The 18,853-nt window shown below is 50.4% G+C and overlaps 1 protein-coding gene across 10 annotated transcripts in view; it reads left to right on the top strand.

Moving 5' to 3' along the window:
* SLC2A9 (solute carrier family 2 member 9) overlaps positions 1–18,853 on the top strand; it is a 204,529-nt gene that overhangs the window by 128,320 nt on the left and 57,356 nt on the right. For all 10 annotated transcript variants that reach the window (XM_084973835.1, XM_084973834.1, XM_084973832.1 and 7 more), the window contains 3 exons: positions 3,919–4,029; positions 12,983–13,084; positions 16,066–16,141. In XM_084973835.1, the coding sequence (XP_084829961.1) occupies positions 3,919–4,029; positions 12,983–13,084; positions 16,066–16,141 (289 nt within the window). The remainder of the gene's footprint in view (positions 1–3,918; positions 4,030–12,982; positions 13,085–16,065; positions 16,142–18,853) is intronic.

Raw genomic sequence — 18,853 nt, 5'->3', positions numbered from 1 at the left:
AGCGGGTTGGAAGGGGTGGGAGGAGCCAAGAAGGAGCATCCCTTGGGAGACTAATCAGAGCCCAGCCTCCACAGGACACACATATCCCATGGAATCAGAGACTGGAAGCCTCTGACATGAGCAGGTCAGGGTGTGAGGTTCAGAGCTGACTGAGGCTGAGACTAACACAAATGTCAGATCCCCCTTTGCAGCAGGGCAGCTGGGAGTGGGAAGGGCCAGAGAGACTCCTGACTGTTGAAAATCCATGAATTTGGGTGAAGATTATCAAATGCAGTTAAACTCTTCTGACCCTGCCCTGAACATGTGCTGGGAATGTAGTCACCTGCAACCGGAGGAGGGATTATGTAAGCACATCCAGGGGAGGCTGAGGCTTTGGGGAGTAACTGCAGCATCTGTCACAGCCCTAGGAGCCTTAGGAAGTAAAGAATTTATCACTAGCCACTTCTTTTTTTTTTTTTTTTTTTTTTTTTTGTCTTTTTAGGGCCACACCCATGGTACATGGAGGTTCCCAGGCTAAGAGTTGAATCAGAGCTGTGGCTGCCAGCCACAGCCACAGCCACAGCAATGCCAGATCCAAGCCACGTCTACGTCCTACACCACAGCTTACCTCCGTCCTCATGGATGCTAGTCAGATTCATTTCTGCTGAGCCCCAGTGGGAACTCCACAAGCCACTTCTGTGCGCTCTGGATGTGACAGCAAAGATGGAGCCTAAAATTCTGCTTTATCAGCTCACTCAAGTGAGAGGCAGACACAAGCAGCAGAACCTTTGTTCTATATGAACATTAAAACCCACTTCTGCCACCAGAGGCATCTGTGCCCACCAGCTCGGAGAAATAGGTGCATTAGTTTTTACCAGAGTCTCTAGGTGTGCCTATAACTTTGAAGAATCACTGGTTCATTAAAAAATAAACTGCCGGGAGTTCCCACTGTGGCTCAGCATGTTAAGAACCCTACTAGTATCCGTGAGGATGCGGGCCTCGCTCAGTGGGATAAGGATCTGGTGTTGCCACAAGCTGTCACAGATGCAGCTCGGATCTCGCGTTACTGTTGCTATGATGCGGTCCGGCAGCTGCAGCTCTGATTCATCCCTCAGCCTGGGAACTTCTATATGCCACAGGTGTGCCCCCACCCCCGCAAAAAAAAAAAATTCTGCCACCAGATGCATCAGCGCCCACATGCTCAGAGAAATTTGTGCAGTCGTTTTTACTGTACTCTCTCTCAGTGTGCCTATAACTTCATCAGGAATTACTGATTCACTACAAAATAAACTGTCAACTGAAAAAAAAAAAAAAAAAAAGCACAACATGAGAGCCGTGCGTTCAGGTTTATTGGGGGCTTACTAGGACGATAGCCCAGGAGAGCTCCGAGGACCTGCTCTGAGAGGCGGTATATATGATTGTGATAAAAGGGTACATGCAGTTGTTTTGGCAGAGGCTTGCTGCTGGCCATGAGAAGCAGGTGTCTCTGTTAATGATTTTAGTGCTTTCCTAGGTATGAGAAGAGGTAATCATTGGGTTCATAAAATCTTCTCCTGAAAACATCTAATTCTCCGGAGGCTTGTTCTGCCCGTTTCTTCCGGAGCACAGAGCGTCTCCTTCGTGACGGCCATCCCGAGCTCCTCTTCGGGGCTGCTGAAGGGCAGTGGCTGCCGTGGCTCCTGGCCTCATCCTGGTACAGCTGGATGGTGAGCCACATCCTGCAGTTGGCAAAACCATCTGCAGATGTGAGTAGGTCCAGCGTTATATCTTCTCCAAGGCTTGACAAAATGTTGCCACGCAAATGCTGGTGAAAAGGCAGATCTGTAGAAACAAGAACTTTCTGTAGAAACAAAGACCCAAATGCAGAGAGCATGCCTATAGTCCCGCCCAGCTCGTTACAAGCCATAAGCTCTAATGCTTCTGCTTAATGATGATCAGTTTATAGACACTTCCAAGGCAGCAGGTTTCCTTGTCAGATTTCACATATCGAGATGGCACCAGAGTTCCCGTCGTAGCTCAGTGGTTAACGAACCCATCTAGCATCCATGAAGATGAGGGATTCGATCCCTGGTCTCACTCTGTGGGTTAAGGATCTGGTGTTGCTGTGAGCTGTGGTGTAGGTCACAGACATGGCTCAGATCTGGCATTGCTGTGGCTGTGGCGTAGGCTGACAGCTGCAGTTCAGATTGGACCCCTAGCTTGGGAACCTGCATATGATGCAGGTGCAGCCCTAAAAAGACAAAAAGCGCCCCCCCCCCAAAAAAAGATTGCATGTTTTTTTTTCTTCCTTTCTTTTGGTCTTTTTGTCTTTTTAGGGCTGCATCTGTGGCATATGGAGGTTCCCAGGCTACAGGTCTAATCAGAGCTGTTGCTGCTGGCCTATGCCAGAGCCACAACAATGACAGATCTGTGCCATGTCTGCAACCTACATCATGGCTTATGGCAATGCTGGATCCTTAACCCACTGGGCGAGGCCAGGGATCGAACCTGCGTCCTCATGGATACTAGTCAGATTCATTTCCATTGAGCCACGATAGGAACTCCTACATGGATTTCTTATTATTTAGCAAACTCTTGTTTTTCAAGGAAATGGCTGGATTAGGAGAACACAAATAACTTGTGTCCGGGCTAAAACTTTAAACAGTGAACAGTGGCAGTCCTTCCCCCGTTCCTGACATCTCCCAGGAAAGGCACAGTTATCCTCTCTTGACCAAGGAGGAGAAAGAATCTCACCAGGGTAGAGTGAATTGCCTGAGGTCACACAGGTAGTTCCAGATGGAGTCGGGTCTTCGAACTTCAAAACAGTGATTGTCTGATGCCTTGTAGGTATCTATCTGTCAGGGTTAGGTTTGTCCTCGTGTGGCAGACACCTCAACAAAAGTTGTCTTCTCTCGCACATGAAGGAAATTGGAAGGGCGCCCCCAGGACCACACACCCTGGTTTGCACAGACAGTCTCAATTTATGCCTCTTATCCTGGAATAATTAGTAACACTCTCAAAAGTGCCCAGGTTTGAGAGTTCCCATCGTGGCTCAGTGGAAACAAATCCGACTAGGAACCATGAGGTTTCAGGTTCGATCCCTGGCTTTGCTCAGTGGGTTAAGGATTCGGCGTTACCGTGATCTGTGGTGTGGGTCAAAGATACAGCTCGGATCTGGTGTTGCTGTGGCTGTGGCATAGGCCAGCAGCAACAGCTCCGATTAGACCCCTAGCCTTGGAACCTCCATATGCCACAGGTGTGGCCCTAAAAGGACAAAAGACAAAAAAAAAAAAAGTGCCCAGGTTTGGATACTAAATTGTAGAATCACTCTAGTAAATAAGGACACAGACAGCTTCTAACTTCCTGCTCCAGCACCTGAGCAGGTGGCTTCCATCCCATTAGGGTTCTCAGTAGAATCATGCAGCTCTCAGGAGCTTCACTCACACCGTACCCATTAAAGATTTATTACAATTTTCCAGTGTGATAGTAAAGTATTTTGTGGATCAGAGACTGTTTCTAATTCTCACAAAATTACCATGAGAACTAAAAGCAGTGTGGTCCTAGGTCACCTCATGTCCCAAGAGGGCTGCTGAAGCTCCAGCCATTACACTCACCATCCTGACAGCAGAAAGGAGGAAGGACCAAAATGGGATCACACCTCCTGGATGAAAACCTTTTAAGGAGAATTCCTAGAAGCCCCACCAACATTTCTGTTCACATCTCATTGCCACACTTAGCGGAGCATACGCTGCTCCCAGCAAGGAAGGTTTTCTGCTAGTGATGGAGACAGAGAAACGTGGGAGAAGGGAGAGAGGAAGTGGTCGGCCACCCCACATAGCTCCACCTTGTACCTCTGGATTTAACACTGAATCTCAGACACCCTCTTGGGCCTGAATTTAATTCAGGAAATAGATGCCTCTCACTGACCCCCTTGCCTTCTTTTTCTTTCCTGCTTTGCAGATTTGGTTCTACACCAACAGTATCTTTGAAAAAGCCGGAATCACTCCAGAAAAGATCCCATACATCACCTTGAGCACAGGTGGCATCGAGATTCTGGCTGCCATCTTCTCTGTAAGTAACCTGGGGTTATTCCTGAGAGCATCATGGTGGGTTAAACAACACTGCGGGGACCCCCAGGTAACAACCTGGCAGGCCTTTAAAGGAAGGTATCTGAATCTTAGGAGTTTATCAGGCAGTTGATCACTGACGTTTCACTCACCTAGAGAATATTCTTATGCACATTTGTTTCCCTGCTGTCTTATTTTTATTCATTTATTTATTTTCTTTTTAGGACTGCACCTGCAGCATATGGAAGTTCCCAGGCTAGGAGTCGAATTGGAGCTGCAACTGCCGGACCTCTCCACCGCCACAACAACACCGAATCTGAGCTGTGTCTGTGACTATACTGCAGCTTGCAGCAACACCAGATCATTAACCCACTGAGTGAGGCCAGGGATCGAATCTGCATCCTTATGGATACTCTTGCAGTTCCTGAACCACAACAGGCACTCTGAACTACCCTGTTGTCTTATTTTTAATAAATAGCACCTAGAGTTCCAGGGTGGCCCCGTGGGACAAGGATCTGGTGTTGACACTGCTGTGGCTCAGGGTGCTGCTATGGTGTGGGTTCAATCCCCAGCTCAGGAACTTCCACATGCCATGGGCACAGTCAAAAGAAAGAAACAGTTCCTTTCTGTGAACTCTCACCTAGTCCCAAATGACACATTGCAATGAGCACCCTGTGGAGAGGACCCTAAGAGTCCAGATCAGAGTCCATGGGAGACTAAGTCCTGTTGCAGTGACTTTCAAACCATCAGTTGTCATCACCACCCCAAACGTATAGGAGTTTGCAAGGCAAAGAAAAGGAGAAAGGACACTCCAGTCCATCGAGAGGGTTGCTTTAAAAAGAAGCAACAATGGGAGTTCCCGTCGTGGCGCGGTGGTTAACAAATCCGACTAGGAACCATGAGCTTGAGGGTTTGATCCCTGGCCTTGCTCAGTGGATTAAGGAATCGGCGTTGCCGTGAGCTGTGGTGTAGGTTGCAGATGCAGTTCAGACGAGTGGCTGTGGCTCTGGCGTAGGCTGGCAGCTACAGCTCCGATTAGACCCCTAGCCTGGGAACCTCCATATGCCTCGGGAGCGGCCCAAGAAATGGCAAAAAGAAAAAAAAAAAAAAAAAGAAGAAGCAACAATGCCCCAATGAGGAAAGTCAGAGAGCCCATCACTCCTTCCCAACCTCCAATGTGTAAAATAAACACAGAGGGGGAATAAAACATTAGGAAATTCCAGAATCTAGCAGAAATTGCCGAGGTTTTGCAATCAAACTTGAATCAGATTTGAATCCTGGATCTGGAACCTCTTGACTGTGTGATGTTGGGCAATGCACTCAGCCTCTCTGATCTTTGTTCCCCCCTTTTGAGCTATTCCTGTCTCTTCTACCTTGACCTTGATAGAGTAGCTAATTTATTTCCACTCTTGCTTACTGATTTGCACTGACAAGACTGATGCCAGTGCGAACAGGCAGAGAGTTCCTGTTGTATTTCTGAGGCATTTTTGAAAGAACACTTTACTTTGCTCCTTCCTCTAAATGAAGTATCTGTCCTAACAAGATGCTTTTAAAAACGGATGTCGGAGTTCCCATCATGGCTCAGTGGAAATGAATCTGCCCAGAAACCATGAGGTTGCAGGTTCGATCCCTGGCCTTGCTCAGTGGGTTAAGGATCCTGCGTTGCCGGGAGCTGTGGTGTAGGTTGTAGATGTGGCTCGGATCCCACATTGCTGTGGCTATGGTGTAGGCTGGCAGCTACAGCTCTGATTGGACCCCTAGCCTGGGAACCTCCATATGCCGTGGGTGCGGCCCTAAAAAGACAAAAAAACAGGTATCGGAAAAGCATCCATACCTGATGTTGCAGCCTCTTCTTCCACTCACAGTCTTTTATTAGAGGGAAAATATCTTGATGGTTCACAATCTGGAAGTTGCTCAAAATTCTGGTCTCAACTCACAGACGCTGCCCAATTGTTACCCTTCATTTTTACATCCATCAGCAGGAAAGTACAGTCTGGAATGAAAGTGATGGGAAAATGACAGGCTTTGTTTTTTGCGTTTTCCTTTTTTGTTATAAGAAATCAACATGAGCTCATTAGGGGAAATTCATAAACTACAGAAATTAGAAGCAAAGTAGAAATCACCCGTGATCCCACTACTCACAAACGTTTGGCAAAATCTCCCCAAGTGTTTTCTAAACATCAATGGCTGTTTTAATCTTACTCAGTGTAATCCTATCTATAGACTAATTTTAACTCGGCTTTTACTCACATAAACTTATGACAGAGTGGGAGTTCCTGTGGTGACGGGTTAGGAACCAGACATGTGGATTCGATCCCTGGCCCCACTCAGTGGGTTAAGTAGCCCATGTTGCTGTGAGCTGTGGTGTAGGCTGGCAGTTGCAGCTCCGATTCAACCCCTAGCCTGGGAACATCCATATGCTGCAGGGGCGGCCCTAAAAAAGGAAAAAAAAAAACCTTATGTAGGAATGATTTCTATTGAAGTCTAACATATATGCAGAAAAGTATGTAGATTGCCGCCCCCTCTGAATTAACCCGGGATGTGAAAGCTGTGTGATTCTTTAAGAACTGGCTTTGCAGGTTGCCGAGGGGGGAGGGGGAGGGAGTGGGATGGACGGGAAGTTCGGGGTTAATAGATGCAAACTATTCTATTTAGAATGGATAAGCAATGAGGTCCTGCAGCACAGCACAGGGAACCATATCTGATCACTTGTGATGGAACATGATGGAAGATAATGTGAGAAAAAGAATATATATATGTATATTCGGGTCATTTTGCTGTACAGCAGAAATTGACAGAACACTGTAAATCAACTATAATAAAAAAAAAAAATTTGAACGTGCCCATCGTGGTACCGCAGAAACGAATCTGACACCGCAGAAACAATCTGACTAGGGTCCATGAGGACACGGTGTCAATCCCCGGCCTCTCTCAGTGGGTTAAGGATCCTGCGTTGCCCTGAGCAGCTACAGCTCTGATTCGACCCCTAGCCTGGGAACTTCCTTATGCCATGAGTGTGGCCCTAAAAAGCAAAAACAAAATAAAACAAACAAAAAACCCTGGCTGTGCAGCAGTCACCTTAACCGTTGTGTGCGGGGCTGAGTTGAGTCTCCCTTCTTGGAGGCTGGATGGCAGAGCCGCGCTGCCTGGAATCTGATCCCAGCTCCATCCCTTTGGAGCTGCATCACCCCAGTACGTTTTGCAAGAGCGCCGTGTGACTCGCTTCCTCGTTTCTATAAGGACCCTGTTCCTGCCTCACAGGGATGGCAGGAGGCTCAAACAGGTGGTGCACATTCAGTGATGCCAGCAGTGCCTGGGACATGATGTGACTTGGTGAGTGGTCACTATTCTCGTTCTATCTAGGTAGGTTCCCATTATTTATTGTTTCATTATTTTTTTATTAAAATACAGTTGATATTTAGCGTTGTGCCAATTTCTGCTGCACAGCAAAGTGACCCCGGCACACACATATATATGTTCTTTTTCTCATACTATTTTCCATCACGCTCTATCCCAAGAGACAGAGGGCTGTGCCATGACGGGAACTTCGACAAGACCTATTTTAGACTCGGGGCCTCCAGAACTGTGAGAGAATAAATATGTGCTTCTTTAAGCCACAAAGTTTGTGGTAATTTGTTAGAGCAGTCCAGGAAACCAATGCACCACCTGACAAAATTTGTCATGGAAACAAAACTCAAAGTGTATGAAGGGCCACTGGGCTGTCCCGACAGTCACAGGGGTCCATTGCCACTTCCAACGCTGTCTTTACCTTGAAATATGTGTCTGCTCTTTCATGCAGCCCTGTGAGGTAATTGCCTGTCAAAAAGGACTTGCCGAGGTGTTTTTTTTTGTTTTTTTTGTTTTTCTTTTCTTACTGAGATTTTGACAATCTTTTTTTTTTTTTTTTTTTTAGTCTTTGCTAGGGTGGCTCCCACGGCATATGGAGGTTCCCAGGCCAGGGGTCCAATCGGAGCCACAGCAACGCAGGATCCGAGCCCCATCTACAACCTACACCACAGCTCATGGCAACGCCGGATCCTTAACCCACTGAGCGAGGCCAGGGATGGAACCCGCAACCTCATGGTTCCTAGTCGGATTTGTTAACCACTGAGCCACAGCGGGACTCCTTGACAATCTATTAAAATGGCTTTGGCCCTAATAAAATTGGGAAAGACATTTTGGCTCATTTGATCTGGGATTAATTTTGGCTCCTGGCTCTGCCATCAGCTTGGACAGCCATAAGTAATTGTCATCTTGCAGAAAGAGCTGGTTTTCCAAACGGATGTTCTTGGTGCAGCATTAACTCTGATGAGCCACCATCCGTGGAGTGTCACTCTGGCCTCAGGAGCCGTAGGTTCCACTGCCACATGGAGTAGCCACCTGGGGAACATGAGGCTCATTCTGGTAAGAAGCAGGGACACTGTGGTTTTTTACCTGAGACGAAATGGAACTCATATAAGTCACTCTTGTTGCTGAAACTGTGCACCATCGCCCAATTGAAGGAGGAGAGTAGAATAGCTTTTTCTTCTTTTTTTTTTTTAAGGCTGCACCTGCAGCATACGACAGTTCCCAGGCTAGGGGTCAAATTGGAGCGCAGCTGCCCGTCTATGCCACAGCCATAGCAAGGCTGGATCTGAGCTGCACCCATCCAGCACCTATACGTATCTTGTGGCAATGCCGGATCCTTAACCCACTGAGCAAGGCCAGGGGTTGAACCTGCATCCTCACGGATACTAGTCAGCTTCATTTCCACTGAATCGCAAGAAGAACTCAGAAGATAGAATAGCTTTATTGTTTTGCCAGGCAAAGGGGGAGGCAGCAGCCTCATGCCTCAAACACTGTCCTCACTGAGAGGATTTGGAGAGTTTTATAGTCACGGTTCGAGGGCAGGTTGCTGATAAGGATCAGGGTGAGTGCAGGGCCTACATTTCTTTAATCTGGCCTCAGGGGGCCTCTTGATGAACTTCTGTGGTTCTCAGGGTTATCGTGCTGTGACCGCTCTGGACCAAAGAATGCTTCGTCAGGTAGCTAACATCTTCCCTCTGTGGGGGCTTAGGCTCCAAGATAGTGCTAGGTGTACCCCTTGAGACAGAACCAGGATCTGCTCCCAGGCTCCCTATTGTTTCTTGATTTCTCCTCCCCCGTCTCCGCATCCCCTCCCTCCCCTGAGGAGCCGCTGTTTAAACTTGCGTTGGAAGGTTTTGGAACTCAAGGAGGGTCATGGAGGCGGAAGCCTATCCCCTACAGACCGGAAATGGGCACCCAGAAGGGCTTGTGCCCAGAAGCCCCACAGGGTCAGTGAGGTTTTGCAGGTGTCAGGAAGGGACTGTGCCGGGGAACCGAAGTTAAACAAAAAACCTACTGGTTTCTGTCTGTGAATGTGGGTCAGAAGAAGGATTTCCAGCCTAGTGAGGTGAAGGAGAAGGGTAAGTTTACTGTGATGGGAGACGGATGCCTTCCCGATGATGAGGGAGACCGACGAGGAGCGTCTGTTTGTATAGCCCAGGGAGCGAGGAGAGGCTTTGCGGTGATACACCTGCTGACCTGCTGATTGGTGGGGAAGAGGGGTCTTAGGATACACTTGCTGGTTGGTTGGGGGCTGGTTGGGGTTTAGGAGCAGGGTGAGGAATGGGCCACATACCTTTCCCAGGAGGGGTAGGAAGGAGTAGGCGGGGTCGCCCAAGGTTGGGGGGGGGCATGACAGTGAGATGGGTGGGGCGATGATAACAGCCTGGTGATTCTCGTCTTGGCCAGAGGCTTTGAGTTCTATCTCTTTGAAGAGATCTTGAAGTCCCACACTGAGTTTACATCATCCTCCGAGAAGCGCTTGCGTAATCTGTTGCCTTGGGGAAAAGTCTGCCTGGGGATTGAGGACTGTCTTGATTCCGAAGGCTCTTCATCAGGGAAAGGGGGTTCAAGGGGAGCAAGGAAGGGGGATGCAGTGTCAGGGCCCTGGGTCCCCAAGCAGACAGGGGTCCATTTCCCCGCAGTCCCCACTCCTGACCCTGATAAAACCTTTCATCAATTGGTTCCATAATGAGTTCAGCCAAGGATGCATCCTGCAGCCCACCCCGTGGCTCCCAGGATGTGTGCTTAATGCTTTATTTCCCACTAAGCATCTTCTGATTTCCTCCCCATCTCTCCAGAAACTACCTTGGGCCCCTCTGTATCTGGGCTGCCCCACAGCTTCCCCCAGGACGGGGGCTGGGCATTGATCCCAAGTCAGCCAGCCACTCTCTTTCTCAACACTTTTCTTTAAGAGCTTAATTTTTTTCCCATCTTCCCAAAGCTGAGAATGGCTTAAATTATGGCATAAACCTCTTAAGATCTTTCTTTTCTTTAGAGGGCCAGGAGGGTGGAGTGTATTCCCCTTAGAAGCTGCAGAAGCTCTGGCCTTAAGCCATTTCTACAGTGACCTGAGAGGAAAAAGTTCCCCCAGGACTAGAAAACCTGGAGAAGCCAGTCTGTTGGCAGACTTTCCTGCAACTCCAGTGGGTCCTGACCCATGTCTGATTTGGCACCTTGGTTGAAATGTGTCAAGGAATTCCTGTTGTGGCTCAGTGGTAATGAACCTGACTAACATCTATGAGGAGGCAGGTTTGATCCCTGGCCTAGCTCAGTGGGTTAAGGATCCGGGGTTGCCATGAGCTGTAGCATAGGTCGCAGACACGGCTCGGAACCCCTAGCCTGGGAACCTCCATATGCCGAGGGTGCGGCCCTAAAAAGATAAAAGAAAAGAAACGTCTCAAGACCATTTTAATTTCTTATATTTAGGGTTCACAGACCATCCTGAAATATTAAAACTCACTCAAAACATTACTTTTTACATTTCTCATAACTTTGGCCCAGACAGGTATACAGGTCTCACACACGTTCATCTTTTAAATAGAAATTTCCAAACCAAGTTTATATTTCAGTGAATTCTTTTTTGCTTTTTACTTTTTAGGGCCTCACTTGCAGCATAGGAAGGTTCCCAGGCTAGGGGTCGAATTGGAGCCACAGCTGCCAGCCTACGCCACGGCCACAGCAACACCAGATCTGAGCCACATCTGTGCCACATTGAAAACTCCTGTCTTTCTCTTTCTGACTTACTTAGTATGATAATCTCTAGGTCCATCCATGTTTCTGCAAGTGGCATTATTTCATTCCTTTTGATGGCTGAGTAATATTCCATTGTGAGATATAGGTATATATACACCCCCCCACACACACCTATCTTCTTTATCCACTCATCTGTTGATGAACATTTAGGTGTCTTGACTTGAAAATAGAGCTGCTGTGAACATTGGGCCTCATGGACCTTTTTGAATTAGAATTTTATCTACATACACGCCCAGGCGTGGGATAGCTGGATCACATGGCAACTTTATTTTTAACTTTTTGAGGAATCTCCCTGCTGTTCTCCATAGTGGCTGTACCAACGAACAGTCCCACAGGCAGCGTAGGAAGGTAACGGAACCTACTTTATAAAGTTGTGGTGACAGTTAAATGAATTGACACGTAGAATGTTTAATGAAATGCCTGACACATAACAGTGGGTGGCAAACGTTCATCAGCTGTGATCACCCAAACTAACCCGCCAACCTCAGAAAAGGGGAGTCTTGAAAACAGAAGCATGGATTGACTTGCTGAAGGTCACAGGGCCAAGTGGAGGCTCCTGGGCCCAGACCCCAGACCACACTTTTTTTTTTTTTTTCTTTCTTTTCAGGGCCGCACCCACCACACGTGGAGGTTCCCAGGCTAGGGGTCGAATCGGAGCTATAGCTGCCAGCCTACACCACAGCCACAGTCATGCCAGGTCCGAGCCACGTCTGCAACCTACACCACAGCTCATGGCAACGCCGGATCCTTAACCCACTGAGCGAGGCCAGGGATCGAACCTGCGTCCTCATGGATGCTAGTCAGATTGGTTTCCACTGAGCCACGACGGGAACTCCCCCAGACCTTATCTGGACCACAAGACTTGCTCCTGCAAATCTTCTCCCCTGGCTCCTTTTGGGCCCTTGGCCGGAAATGTCTGTTCTTCAGGAGCCCACCGCAGGCGCTGTGAGTTCCCGCCTCTAATCTCACAGCCTCGCTGCCCAGGCGGGATTATCATTTCACTCCCAAGTGAGGAAACGGGCTTAGAGAAGCAGGAGCTCAGCTGTCCTGGGGGCAGGGACCCTGTGGGGCAGAGTTAGGACTCGAACCCAGGTCTGCCCACATCAGGCCCCTGAGCCTCTGAACACCACCTGTGCTCTGCTCTGTTGGGCCAGGTGTCAAGGAGGCCAAGTTTGGACACAGGAGTCTGCCCTGCCTCCCTGGGCGGCAGAGGGAAAGCCTTGCGGGGGGGAAAGTCAAGGATGTTTTTTGAACTGTGTAGCTGTCAGCCAGGCTTGCTGTCCTTCCCAGCCCCTCTGAGCCCACTGAGCCCCCAGTGCCCTCAGCACTGCAGGAAGCCGTCCAGGCTGGGCTCGGGGACGGCATGCCCAGGTGGCTTCTTGTCACCTGCCCTTGCTGGAGCAGCGCATGAGGAAGAGGCGGGGACTCTAGGTTTCCCGCAGCCAGACTCCTTTAGCGAGAGACCCCAAGGCTTTGGGCCAGGACCGCGACTGTTCGTCTCTGTGTTCTGGCTTCTGAACCATCATCTGAAGCTGGCGGACGGGAGGGCACAGCTCTGGCTTCATGGTCCTCGGCAGTGTCACTGGTTCCCCGTGTCCAAGCCAGATCACTCACTTGCCCAGGGCTTTCCAGCCCGCAAGCCTTTGCTCCCGCTAACCCTTCTGCCTGGCAAGCTCGCTCCCTGCCTCTCTTCCTTTCTCATAAAGGTCACTCCTCTGACTGTTGTCCTGGAGAAAGGGGCCGGGTGTCTCCAGGTCACAGCTATCCTTTAACCGTGACCCCAGCAGGGTGCACAGACCGCGGTCCCCTTTGCTCCCAGAGGAAGCATAATAACTGTGTCTCTGCCCCTGACCTAGGGCTTGGTCATTGAGCGCCTGGGCCGGAGACCCCTCCTCATCGGCGGCTTTGGGCTGATGACCCTCTTCTTTGGGATCCTCACTGCCACGCTGACGCTGCAGGTGAGGAGACCTGCCTGTCATGCCCCGAGGGGGGTCAGCACGGGCGTGGCTTCGGCTTCAGTGCTCTGGGGTCATGGGCTTGGCAAGTCCCGTACAGCCTACAGACGACGCTTGTAATGCCGAGTTCCCAAGGGCGTCTCCTGAAGCTGCTGGGTGCCCTCGGGGAGGGGGGCTTAGTAATGGGTCCTTGGACCAGGGGGGAGGGAGATGAGAGACCTGACTCGTGGTCCTGTCACTGCAACTGATGAGCTGTGCAACCTCAGGCAAGATACATCCCCTCCTGAGCCTCAGTTTGCCCATCTGTGGAAGAGAGGAGGTCGCGCTAGATGACTCCTAAGATGCCTCCTGAAGCTACCAGGTTCCAGCTCCGGGTGGCGGGCACTGCGGTACGAGGCACCTGCACAATTGTCACATCGTTGCCTGTAGGGACCGGAGGGGCTCTGGAGCGCACCGCCTACTGGGAATCCTAGCTCCCCACTTACTCTCCATGAGGTGACCTCTGGCAAGTCACTTAACCTCTCTGCTCCTTGGGGCCCCACATCTAAAATGGGACCCATGTCCGATACTCAGGGGCATCTTGAGGATTAAATGAGCAAATGCACTTCGAGTACTTGGAACCTAAGAATCACTCAGTGAATGAATGTTTGGGGGTGGATGGCGCTGTCACTGATCAAGTGATATTTTTCCCTTAATGGGACAGGGAACTGAGGCATAAACCTAAATGAATGAGCTGCCCAAGGTTTCTCAGCTGGTAAATGGCAGAGCTGGGATTAGATCCCAAGATCTCAGGGTCTCCTTCTGGCCCCTGTCCTGCTCAGGGGTCGCCTCATTGACTGAGTACATACTTGGTGCCTCGGATGCATCTTACTGGTCCGGGAAGCATGAAGCAATGTCACAGTGATCGTGAAAAGTTTGCATTTTTTGAAAATCCCTAAATGGAACGTTACACACGTTTGTCATCCACCAGAGTTCTTAATGTCCCTCATGTCTTTAGAAAAAGGCAGTATTAGCGTGCTGGTGTCTGATGGGCACTAGCGCATCATTAGGAAAGAAGGTGCCCCTGGGCACACTGACCAGGCAGGAGGCGGAAACCCCTCCCTTCGGGGCGTGTGCTGGCAGGGACCCGCCTTCCCAATCACCTGACAGGGTTGTCCCAGCAGGAAGCCCCACCGGCTCCTCGGATTGACCGAGCTGGGTGCTCTGGGACAGTGTCTTTCTGCAGCGTGTGTCATATTTAGAAGGGCCACCTGGAGAGTGTGAGCCCCTCTAGGCCTTGTCTCACAAGGTTGCAAAGCTCTTCCTGCTTGGCTGCCCTCATCCACTAGCTTCTCTGGCTACCCAGACTCAGGAAAGCCTGGCTACCTCTTGGATGCCTCCTCCTCCAGGAAGCCTTTCTTATCCCATATCTGAATGAGGCGCCCTCCTCTGTCTTTCCTGGGACTCCAGAGGCAAAGCTGCACCATCACTTATCACACAGCCTTGACTTTCACTATTGACCCACCTCTCTCTCCCAGTGGACAATGAGTTTCTACATTCCCTCCTCCCAGCCTAATTCATAGCACCCAGGAGGAATTTGGAACAGTCTGCCTCGTGGATGGATGCATGCATGATGGATGGATGGATAGATGGATGGATGGATGGGTGGATGATGGATGGATGGATGGATGGGTGGATAGATGGGTAGATGGATGGGTGGATGGGCGGATGAGTGGATGGATGGATGGATGGATGGGTGGGTGGATGATGGATGGATGGGTGGATGGGTGGATGAGTCAATGGATGGATGGGTGGATGGGCGGATGAGTGGATGGATGGATGGATGGATGAATGGGTGGATGGATGGATGGATGGATGGATGGGTGGATAGATGGGTAGATGGATGGGTGGATGAATGGGTGGATGGATGGATGGATGGATGGGTGGGTGGATGATGGATGGATGGGTGGATGAGTGAATGGATGGATGGGTGGATGATGGATGGATAGGTGGATGGGTGGATGAGTGAATGGATGGGTGGATGGATGGATGGATGAGTGGATGGATGGATGGATGGATTTTGGGTGAATTGATGAGTAGATGGATGGATGGATAGATGGGTGGATGATGGATGGGTGGATGAATGAATGAATGATTCCTCAGTGCAGCAGAGAGCCATACAGTACAGAGCCTATGAGGCTCTTCCCAACGCTAGACCCACACCCCTGCAGCAGGACTAGGCTGGAAGGGCCACCCTCTCCCCTCTCCCCTCTTCCCTCTCCCACTGCCCTATGTGCCTTTGTCCATGGGGAGCTCCCTCCTGGAACACCTCCCTTTCCTTTTCCTCTTGGCTGATTTTAACTCAGCCTTCAAAGGTGAGAGCAGATGCCTCCCCCCCTGAGTCTCTCTAGACTGTTTTCAGGTGCCCTGGCACCTCCACACATGTCCCAGCACTGGTGACACCACGTTCTAATCATCAACCATCCAGTCTGCTAGAGCAGAAGCAACTTCCCAAACATCTTCCTACACCCAGCATGAGGCCACCCCCACCCACCAGACAAGTGACAGCCCCTCCAAGCATATGTAATAGCATGCATTAACTCATCTCATACCTTGTCAATAGGGCAGGAGGAGAAATACAGTGTTTTATATGATGATGGAGACTGACTCAGAAAAAATTTTGTATGTGATAATGCCTATAAAAATTTCTCATATTGCGCGCTTCAAACTAGACTCTCAATCAATGTTAATTATTGATTTACCACCTACTGTATGCCGAGGCTATGCTAAACTTTTCACAGGCCATCTCATTTCACTCTCAATTCTGTAAAATAGACAGATGGGATGGCTTCAGAGTTATCATTATCCCTACTTTGTGGCCACTGAAACTGGGGCTCAGGGATGTGAAGGTCACCCAGATGGGTCGAGGAGGAGCTGGGGTGGGAACCCAGGTGCTGCCTGCATGGCTGCCTCATCTCCTGTCCTCACCGGCTGCTCTCTCACAGGACCATGCCCCCTGGATTCCTTACCTGAGTATCCTGTGCATTCTGGCCATCATCGCTGCCTTCTGCAGTGGACCAGGTAAGGTGGCCCCCTTCCTCACTGGCCAGCCCAGGAACTCACCTGGGGGGAGCTTGCTGTCTGGGGGGGGGGTAAAGCCCACTGGGAGTGGGGGGGAAAGAGAGTCCTCATCTATCCAAATGCAGTGGCTGCCTTGGTTTCCATCCACCTCAAAGATGCACGGACGAGGGAGTTCCCATTGTGGTTCGGCAGGTTATAAACCCAACTAATAACCACGAGGATGCGGGTTCGATCCCCAGTCTCGCTCAGTGGGTTAAGGATCCGGTGTTGCTGTAAGCTGCAGTATAGGCAGCACGAATCTGGCATTGCTGTGGTTTAGACAAAAGCATTGTAGACATGGCTCGGATCTGGCGTTGCTATGGCTGAGATGTAGGCCTGAGGCTACAGCTCTGATTTGACCCCTAGCCTGGAAACTTCCATATGCTGCAGGTGCAGCCCTAAAAAGCAGAAAAAAAATGCATAGATGGAACATATAGCACACACCGCAACCTAGCAACCATCAACAGATGAAAAAGATGTGAGCCAGAGACACTAGCTTGAGATAAATCAAAGAGACCGAAGCTACAGTCTGTGCCCACAGAGAAGCTACAGTTTGGTATGGAAGATACAATAATAATAATAGCATCTAAGATTTATTGATTACTGATTACGTGCTCCATTTGCCAGGCACTTGATGTGTTTTGACTTATTCAAGGCTAGAGACAGCTCTAGAGAAGGCAGAGCTGGGGAGCTCCTTGCATAGATGGAGCAGTGATGGCATTGCCTAACCCCAGCCCCCCAACCACCTTACACTGAACCTGCATGACCGTGGAGTCTGGAGTCTTCTGAGCCTCAGTTTACCCAGGACCCCCTTCCAGCCCCAGCTCTGTCATTTCCCCAGTGGGCAAGTCCTCTGCTCTCCCAGAGCCTCAGTTTCTCCATCTATCAAATGGGCAGGATGGATGAAGCTGAGGGCCCTGCAGCCCTGGCTCGGGCCCCACAGGGGCTGCGTTGGACCGGGAAGCCCACGGTGGGGTCGGGGAGGTGATTCAGGGCAGGTCTCTCAGGAGGTGCTGCTGGGGTTCTTCTTTGTTTTGGTTTCTGCATTGATAAAAACCACACTAAGTTTCTATCAGAACAAACGGAGCCAAATTTCTCTTTCTCCCTTTGCACTGCTGATTTTCATGGGCCATCGTGTTCCGTGTCCTGTCACATTTGTCCCCACCTGGAACAACAGAAGGTTGTAATGAGTTGATGGGATGGGCCATGGAGTGACTGGGGGAGGGCATCAGGCACGCACATGTGTGTGCACACGCATCCAGGTGCGCAGATGCTCGCACACGCACACGCACTCACACTCACATGCTGTGCTGCAATGATGAGATGGCTGGAGGAAGAAGGGGCACCTTGCAGGGGGCAGCCAGTGACCAGAGGACCAGTGAGGAGCCCATGTTGCAGTTAGAGGAGAGTCGGGAAGGGAATGAGTCCAGTCCCGCGGGGCCTCCACTCCTCCGGCTCCACGGGCAGCGTTCATGCCCAGGCCCTGGATGTGGGCAGCCGGTGGCCCCGTGCAAGGCCTGGGAACACTAAGACCCAAACCCAGGACTTATCGCCAGCGTGGCCATGTCACTTGGGATGTCACCTGCCCAGTGAGGCCTGTCCTACCGCTTAATTTAAAATCAGCACACACACATACACACACACACACACATGCTCACATACATACACACACACACAAGTATACACACGCATAAGTAAACACACGCACACAGATACACGTATATACACACATGTGCACACACATCCTTGATCACATCACCCAAGTTTACTCCCTTCCCAGCATCTTTCGTTGGCTCCTCTGTTCACTGTGTCCTCATCTGTTCAGTACAGGGGTTGGCAAACTTTTTCTGTAAGGGTCCAGATGGTAAATATTCTGCGAGCCATGCTGCCTCCGTGGCCTCTGGGCAGCCTGGCAGTGGCAGTGCCACTGCGGCCACAAACAGCATGTAAGTGAAGGACAGCACGGCCAGGTTCTACTGAAACTGTACTCGCGGAGCGCCCGCCGTGGCTCAGTGGTAACGAACCTGACTGGTATCCATGAGGACGCGAGTTCAGCCCCTGGCCTCGCTCAGTGGGTTAACGATCTGGCATTGACATGAGCTATGGTGCAGGTCACACACTCGACTCAGTTCCCACGTCGCTGTGGCTGTGGCGTGGGCCGGCAGTTGCAACTCCAATTAGACCCCTAGCCTGGAAACTTCCATATGCTGCAGATGTGGCCCTAAAAAGACAAAAAAAAACCGTACTCATGAGAGCAGGTGGCAGGCTGGACAGGCCTGTGGGCTGTCGTCTGCTGATGCCTGGTTTAGTGTGTCTCACCCCCAACTGCAAAATGAGCTCCGTGAAGGGGCCTCATTTGGGGTTCATTATCTTATCCCGAGAACACAGAAAGTGTTCCAGAAATGCTTGTTAACGAATGAATGAAATAACTGACGAAAGACCCAGGAAGGGTGGATGCGTGTCCGTGAGCTGCTGTCACATGGAGCCTCAGCTGCAGCCAAGCTCCCGAAATGGTTCTTGAAAGCGAGAAAACCACCCCAATCTCAGAGCAGCCGTCGGCCCCTCCCCACTGCTCCCCAACCCCCCCCACCCCCGCCTGGTTCCCCAGCAGCTGGGCCTGGCCCCCTCCAGCTACTGCAGCCTCGAGATGGACCAGAGCTTGAGGCTTCACTC

Source organism: Sus scrofa, chromosome 8 (genome assembly GCF_054392235.1).
Source record: "Sus scrofa isolate SSC_HxYL_T2T_F1_AM1 chromosome 8, Sscrofa_HxYL_maternal_Yorkshire_Landrace_v2.0, whole genome shotgun sequence".
Taxonomy (NCBI): Eukaryota; Metazoa; Chordata; class Mammalia; order Artiodactyla; family Suidae; genus Sus; species Sus scrofa.
The sequence above is the reverse complement of the archived record's forward strand: the minus strand, read 5'-3'. Positions and strand labels throughout refer to the sequence as shown.